This window comes from Onychostruthus taczanowskii, unplaced genomic scaffold (assembly GCF_017590055.1).
Source record: "Onychostruthus taczanowskii isolate IOZ18803 unplaced genomic scaffold, ASM1759005v1 scaffold30, whole genome shotgun sequence".
NCBI classification, from domain to species: Eukaryota; Metazoa; Chordata; class Aves; order Passeriformes; family Passeridae; genus Onychostruthus; species Onychostruthus taczanowskii.
In genome coordinates this window covers 2,683,172-2,691,147 of record NW_024500350.1, presented here as the reverse complement: position 1 = coordinate 2,691,147, position 7,976 = coordinate 2,683,172, and the positions used below count along the sequence as shown (strand labels likewise).

The 7,976-nt window shown below is 49.4% G+C and overlaps 1 protein-coding gene across 3 annotated transcripts; it reads left to right on the top strand.

Annotated features, from left to right (window-relative positions):
* Positions 1-3,737: 3,737 nt before the first annotated feature.
* On the top strand, positions 3,738-7,976 carry LRRC59 (leucine rich repeat containing 59). Of its 3 annotated transcripts, XM_041409352.1 has the most exons (9): positions 3,747-3,894; positions 4,236-4,295; positions 4,438-4,536; positions 4,656-4,695; positions 4,814-4,972; positions 5,278-5,382; positions 5,963-6,035; positions 6,462-6,635; positions 7,174-7,976. In XM_041409352.1, exons 1-9 carry the CDS (start codon positions 3,872-3,874, stop codon positions 7,416-7,418), a joined length of 978 nt encoding a protein of 325 aa, XP_041265286.1. In that variant the 5' UTR covers positions 3,747-3,871; the 3' UTR covers positions 7,419-7,976. The 3 variants fall into 3 exon arrangements, with proteins under 3 accessions (XP_041265287.1, XP_041265286.1, XP_041265288.1); XM_041409353.1 differs by lacking the exons at positions 4,438-4,536; positions 4,656-4,695 and having other exon boundaries at positions 3,738-3,894; XM_041409354.1 differs by lacking the exons at positions 4,438-4,536; positions 4,656-4,695 and having other exon boundaries at positions 3,822-3,894; positions 4,818-4,972.

Sequence of the window (7,976 nt, the reverse complement as noted above, 5' to 3'; positions counted from 1 at the left end):
GTTCCGCCGCTCGGCGCTCGGGGGCGCGGCGCTCCGGGCCCGCCCCGGCCCCGCTCCGCCCCGGGACGCCGGAGCGTTCTCCGGCGGAAGGCGGCACGGCGGGAAGGGAAGCGGGGAAGCTGTCCGCTCTGCCCGGTCCGCCAGAGGGACTGCAGGCTCGGACGGAGCCCCCGGAGTCCTGCCGGGCACCTGCCCCGTCCACTGCCGGTCCCCAGCCCAAGCTGTCCGCCACAATTTCTTCCCTGTACATTTCCAGTCCATTATCTCTCTTCATCCCAGCCTGTTCCGTCAGCCTGACCCAAGCACTGGTACAGCCCGAATAAGCCCCCTCCACTCAAACGAGTAGAGATGGACTTTGGTGCAAGACAATCACTATCGTTTGCCTCCAGCTGTCTTCACTTGTATCACTTGGTGCCCTGGCCCTGTGAGTCCCCAGCTGGCCTCCAGCCCTATCCTCTCAATGAATTACCAGTTAGCACCCCACTGACACCTTTAGGCACTCCCTGTGGAGGAGAAGAGACCAGCTAGGAACTGCAGAGCTGCTCCAGGGCTGGGCAGGCTGAGATCCCTTCACCTAAGTGCAGAGGTATGGGCAGGCACCAGGTAAGGAGTTGAGCTCTGCAGCAGCACTGATGTTGAAGATGTGACACAGTCTATCTGTATCACATCAAGCACAATGGTGCTGACAAACAAGAGTATAAATATCAGCCTCAGAATGGTGAATCTCAGACATCAAAGCCAAAAATGTGCTTGTAACAGAGTGAAATATCAACTGCCATGAGATCTCTAGTGTCTGACACTTGCTTTTAGAAATGAAGGATTTTCCTCAATGTGCATCTAGTTCACAAGGAATTCGTTTGGTGGCAGCAGTGACAATGTCTTCTTTGCTAGGGAAAGGGAGACTTTTTTCCCTTGAAATGTGAAAAATTTGCCTTGGCTGCAGAGGGGTCACAGAGAACTTCCAAGAGTCTGGGAATGGTCTTCAACCACAGGCTGGCATGGTCAGCTCAGGCCCAGTAAGGATCGTTGGATCACAATTAGATCGACTGTGTTCATCCCACTTCCCTCAGCATTTCCTGCTCCCTTCTCCTTATTAATGTTCTTGCAACCCCTAGCAGAGTGCACAGATGTGCCTTGTGCTATGCTTTGTCTTTGTCTTGTGGAGCTTCAAAGTCTTTCCAGCCTACATGCACGGATACCTCTTCCAGTCAGTCCCACAGAACTCAGCAGCGAGGTGAGTTTCTGGATTCCCACAGGGGATGAAAAGCTGTGTGACATCTGTGCTCAGAAGTTGTCCTTCCACCTTTTGGCCAAAGCAGAGCAACTGTCTTTGTGCTGATGGAGCATCAGAGCTCTCGGTATTGTATAACCACAGAGGAAAAAAAATTTATGCAAACCTGTAATAAATAAAAATAAAGAAGACTTTTGGATTGATCTTCCCACATTATGATCATTAGCGCAGAGGGTGAATCCTGGTTAAAGAAATAATTAAACGAAGAATTACGCAGAAATTAATGTGACCTTAGTATTTGGGTATGTTTGTTTGAGATTGTAGTGGTTTTGGCTAGAGATCAAAGCAAAGAATCCCTGAAGAAGTAACATTTCATACACCATTGCATAAAGTACCGTTCATTTCTAATCAAGATTTTAAAATCAACAGATTTTAATCACAAATAAGTAGGTAGGTTTTGTAACCCATCTACACCCTTGTTTGGTTTTGCCAGGAGCCAATTGCTCTTGCATTTGTGGAAACACAGATTTCAGTCTCTGTAGCATTGCACTGACGAAGACCTTTCCCAGATATACAGAGAGTCTTGCTCAGGCCCCCTCAGAGCCCCTCTGGGTTTTGTTCTCCACAGCAGGACTGTATTTGGTGCCTCCCAGCCATGGAAGGGAACAGCACATCACATCACATCACAGCCCACAAAACCCTCCCTGGCTCAGGGTAACCAGTGGATCAGTAATCAGCTGCCTGCCTCGCAGATCTGGCTTCCCCACCACTCCTTGGACCAGGTCTTCCCTGGCCCTTCCTTCCAACAACAAACATTGTTGTGAAAAACTGAGGTATGCGGGGAGATTCTTGGATAAGTAGACCTCACTCCTCTCAGACGAGGGCTCTGTAATTTCTGCTCACATTTGGAAGAACAATAAAATGCTCTGAAAAACTTCCATAATCTCCTGGACAGGAGCACCTCAACCTCAGGCAGACTTTGCTGTAGTTTCTATGAGGCAAAACCTTGTGTGCTGCTTTGGGCTGCCTTTGTTCAGAGGATCCTGTGGCCTCAGTTACCTCAGTACCGAGCTAATGCTAGTTTCTGGGTGTTGGAAGAAATTCACTGGCAGCTTAAAAATGAACCAATGCATCCAGAGGGTAGATGTGCTGCAGTAGTGAAAACATCTTTGCAATGTCCCAAACATCACAAATAGCACAGAGGTCAGGAAATTCATGGTTAGTCCTTGCTGTAATCCCAGTACCAGGTAACACTAATTTGGCTGTACCCCAGGCTCCTTTCTCTTTCACTGACTTTCTCCACAGAGGAGAGTGCTCTGCTCCTGTGGGACTGGAGCCTTGGGAGCAAAGCAGGAATATCCATCAAGTGTTCCTCCTGTGAAGAGACATTGTGGGGTACTGTAACAGCCCAAATGAGAGGGAATTCACCCCCTGCATTAGGGAGACTGTGGACAGATAGAAGCAGCTGTATCCAATATTGCAAAACAAGGTATACATCCCTGGGTTTCTGTTGGGATTATTGGCAATAAACCGGTTGGGTCTCTGTGTGGTGCTGTGTGTCAGGTGAGGTGACTGGATGCAAAACCTCCCCTGCTCATGGCTCTTGGCTGGGAGCTCTCCTGCCTTCTGCAGGGCTGTTTCATGTAGCCCAGATCTAAACTCCTGCCAACCTGGCCAGGGTTCCAGGGCTGGTGGGACAGCTACAAGAACGCCCTGATCTGTGCCAGTGTGTCCCAAAACAGGCTCTCTCACCCAGTGTGCAAGAGGCCAACCCACACACAGAGCTGAGGTATTTTATTTATTTATAGTTCTGCACTGGATTGCAAATCCACAAAGCCAACATGACAATGGTCAAAACTTTTGACTATATATTTCAGCAAACAAAAGGCATTAATGTTCATTGGCTACTAGTTACCTAGTTCTCATATCAATTAGTATTCTGTCTTCCATTGCTTAATGATTCTTTCACTTCCCATGCTAATTAGTCCACAGTCTTGGTCTTTCTCTTCTTTTGGGTTGGTGGGTTTCTTGGGTCTGTGGCCATGAGTAGGTGGTCACAATCTGCCCCTGACAGAACTACCTTTTACCTGCTTGGAGCTGATACAACCCAACTGCTGAGTTAGCATTATTGGTTTCTTCCTTATCTTGGCGATTCTGCATAATGTCCTTGTAGCCCATAAATCCTGCATTCCTTGCTCCTGCTATCAGTAGCACATCCTTCTTCCCAAGCTTTGTTAACCTCCCATTAAGTCTGAGATCATCGGATCAAGACAATTCGACCAACAAGACAGCGCTTAGAGCTTATTAGCTGCTGTCTGCTTGGGGGGTTAAATCTCCTTTCTTTTTGCTGAGGTTTGGAAGCACGCAGAGATCAAACAGATGCCATCCTTTCTTAAGACGATCGCTCGGCGTTTTGCGGCCCCGCTCCGGGCCGGCAGCGGGCGCGCTCGGCCCCGCGGCGGGGCTGGCGGGGCCCGCGCGGACGTGGCCGCGGAAGTGGGTGGCGGGGGCCTCCCCGTGCCGAGCCGCATCCCCCGTGGGCAGCCGCCGGCGGAGCCATGTCGCGGGGCAGCGGGAAGGGGCTCAGCCTGAAGGACAAGCTGGACGGGAACGAGCTGGACCTGAGCCTCTGCGACCTGAATGAGGTGCCGGTGCGGGAGTTGGTGAGTCTCCGGCCGTAGGCTCCCCGGCAGGAGTGGGGACCGGCTCCCGGGAAGGGGCAGCGTAGGGGAGCCGGATGTGCTGGGGGCTTGTGACCCGGCCTGCAGGTATTTAAAGCAGCGTGGTTCTGTGTCCCGCGGGCCCGGCAGCCGCTAGTCCCTGCTGTCCTGGGAATAAGAACCTTTTCGAACACAGAGATGGATCCGGAGATGACGTGACCTCGGAGCAGCCGCGGGGGATGGACGGACTGACGCGGGAGAAACCGCAGAGGCCGAGGCAGAACAGGTGTCAGAGGGGATCGGGTGAACCTCTATGGTCATTCAGTGCCTTATTTGTTTTTCAGGCCGCTCTTCCGAAAGCTACTGTGTTGGATTTGTCCTGTAACAACCTCATTTCCTTGCCGGTAAGGTGCTAGAGAGCCTCCGTGGGGATGAGTCTGCTGGGCAATATTTGGAAAGATAGATGGTGCTTCCGTAGAGGCTCACCAGGCACTGTGGAACTGGCACTTTCTCTGCCCTGGGGTGGCTGAATGACTCAGTTTTCAGTGACAGGTCAGTGCTGGCAGTGGATTTGGCTGAGGCAGGAGAGAGTACAGGGTTGAACTGTGTGAAGATTGCAGTACATTCCTTCCAGAGCATCCCCAGGTGAATACAGAGGAGTTTCATCAGCAGTGGAGACTTGGGTTTGTTCCTCTCATATTGTCATCCATAACCTTCTCAGTCTGTCATATCTGTCCCACTGTGTCTCACCTCCATCTTCCAAGGCGAAGGAGGAGAGTGATTTTCCTCCATCACAGTCCTGTAGTAAGTCAAGGATTTGTGCCTGGTGTGAGTTGCAGGCTGTCTCCACTTACTTCCCACTGAGGTTGTTCCATAAAAGTAATGACCAGCTTTCTCTGGGTTTTCTTTGCTTGGGTTTTAGTCAGACTTCTGCAGTTTGATGCATCTGGTGAAACTGGATTTGAGTAAAAATCGGTTGCAACAGCTGCCCTTGGACTTTGGCCGCCTGGTCAATCTGCAGCACCTGGACCTTCTGAACAACCGCTTGGTCACCCTGCCAGTCAGCTTTGCACAGCTCAAGGTAAAACTGTTTGCTGGGCAGTTACGTAAAGCTTTGGGATGCAGCCCAGGGTCTTGTGATCCTGCTCAAGTTGATTTCTCTGGTAAAGCATCCATCCTGCTGACTACCCATTCCAAAATTCAGCTGGGTCTGCACTGCAGCTCAGTGAAAATCCTCTCAGTGTATTGAAAACATCGCTGCTCATCTTCTGTATCTGTTTCATTAATGTGAAAACTAAGCACTTCTTTGCTTCTGCTTTGGCTCTCTTAAATAATTCCAAGACTTCCAAATAATTACAGCCTCCCCTTTGTTGTGCCTTTTTGCAGAACCTGAAGTGGCTGGATCTGAAGGACAATCCCCTGGATCCTGTCCTGGCTAAAGTGGCAGGAGATTGTCTGGATGAGAAGCAGTGTAAGCAGGCTGCTGTCAAGGTAAGGAGTCTGGTTTTATTCTATTTTTTTTTTTCCTTTCATGGCTTTGCCAGTGATTCTTCCTCTGCTTGCTTAGCAAGCTGGGCAGCTGCTGCAGGAGCTTGAAGTTTCTTCAAGGAGTGAGGTGCAGGTCCACTGCACTGACTCCCCTACTGTGTTGCCTGTGGAGAGCAAACACCTGGCTGAGGAGGATGCTTCTCCATTCGTGGAGTTAAGAGAGGATTAAATGCTGGTTGCCAAGAAAGTGGAGGCATAATCAGACATAGTAATCCATGCCTGTGCTGATAGTACAAAAACCTCTGGAGAAGTTCTGGCAAACATAAATAGAAATGTTCTGTGATCCTCTGTATCACTGAGCACCAGTTTGCCGTGTTTGTTTTTAATGGGAAGATTTGGTTTTTTACAACAGAGACTCACATAAGTTGTGAGTTCTTTTCAGAGCCGTAGCTGTAGCGATAGGTGAGGGTTGAGGGTCAGCCCCAGCTGCCTGTCCTCAGCCACACTCCATCTGTTCTGTTCTGAACTGACCGTGCCACTAGGCTTCTGCACAGCTCTCAGGTTGTTTTCTTGGCTATTTAAGGTACTGCAGCACATGAAAGCGATCCAGTCTGAGCAAGATCGACAACGGCAGCGGAAACTCCAGGCAGAGAGAGGTAGGGACAAGGAGCCCCCACGTGCTGTCTGCTGAGGACTGCTCTTGGCTTGTCTAACACACCCAAACATTCTGATTGCCATCTAACAAATTGCCATCTAACACATACTTTTAGCCACCCAAACCCAAAGTACTCGGGGAATAGTAGGGTAAAAGGGCTGGAGGGAGAAGTATAGCAGGGGTGTAGTGTGTGTGATTTCTTGGCCTGAGGAATAGTTAAATCTCTAGATGGAATGTGCTAGAGGTTACCTATAAAACATGAAAGAAAAGCACAGCAAAGTGCAAGGTATGTAATGCTAAATAAAATTATAAAAAGAGGATAGTTGTTTAATTGGTTTCCTCATTCCAGTTGGGATAATAAGGTAATAAGGAAAATGGCAGTGACAACCCTTTACATAAAAGGGAAAAACTTGCTGTTAACCCCCAGAAATGGAGAAGAAGCGTGAAGCAGAACAGCGAGCAAAGGAGGCTCTGGAGAGAGAACTGCGGAAGCGAGAGAAGGCAGAGGAAAAGGAGCGCAGAAGGCGGGAGTACGATGCTCAGAAAGCTGCAAAACAGGAGATGGAAAAGAAAACTAAAAAGGAAACAGTGCACACCCGAAGTAAGTAGTGTCCATTTTGGGTGGGATTGTGTCAGGTTTCATTGTCATCAGACTGTGATGCTGCCAGAATTGCTTTCATGCAGCCCAGGTACTGGGAGACTGGGAGACGCTGGGAGAGGGTAGGATGGAACTTATAGAAGTTCTGATAAACTCTGCTGCTGTGCCCTTTTCCCCTTTTCCTGTGTTCCCATGAACTGTGGAGAAAGTCAGGAAGTTCTCCAGCTGTTCCTAATGAGAACTTCCCTCCACTCATTTTTTACTTAAGTCTATTGGGCTACATTTGCATAATCAGACCTTGTGCAACACAGAGGTGTTTTACACCCTCTGCACTGCTGCCTGTGAAACTGGACCTGAGACTTTTCCTAAGCAGTTACATCCTGCACATCTACTTATTTATCAGAGCTAAGTGATGTTAATTCACACCAAAAGCCAACTGCAGCAGAGGATTAAGTATTTTACCTGAACAGTTTGTTTGTGAGCACAGCCTGTTAGAGTTGATAATTCCTCACATCCTGTCCTATTCCCGTTCTCACTGCAGAGCCAGCCTCCAGCTCCCGTCCCCCTCAGCCTCCCCGGCACAAGCCCTCGTGGTCGCGGTCAGTGCTGAGGGTCCTGCTCTTTGTGCTGTTCTGCATCCTCTGTACTCTGGCTGCCTGCAAGCTGACAGAGCTGCAGCATCAACCCCTCTGCGTCAGCGTGAACACCCTCTACGAGGATGTGGTGGCTGCTCTGCAGAACCACAAAACCCTGCAGAACATGCTACAGCACAACTCGCACCAGTGATTGTCCTGGATGGGCACTCGCTTCGTCAGCATCTCCTTCCGCCATCTACGCAGCCAGAATTCCTATGGAATTGTGTTCTGATGAAACTGCTTTGAACCAGTCAGCGTTGGTTTGCTGGTCCACTCCACAGAGCAGAGCTGTTGTTCAAACTATCTTTGTTGTGCATGTCTCTCAGTCGGCCTGTAACTCCCATTAATTGTGCACGTTAACCTAAACTTGTTACCACTCCTTGCCTCCAAGTTGTGTCCACCAGGATTGTGAGGTACAGGAAGCTGACAGTCTATAGGAAAGGGAACAAGCAGCCCTCACATCATCTGGGTCAGACAGCTGTAGCTCTGAGCTAGAGGTGGAAGGTTTTTCATACATATCCGTTCCTTGCTCTCTTTTCTGTTTGTGCTAAAACTGGTGGTATGGCTGTATGGGAATAATACACTAAGGCCCCACTCCAGGACCAATTACAGGCATGTAGGATGGCTGTGCATCCCTATGTTGGAGCAAAGAGGCTGATGTGCTATTGAAAGAAGCTGAAAATTTTCAATACAACAGTTTTCACAGCAA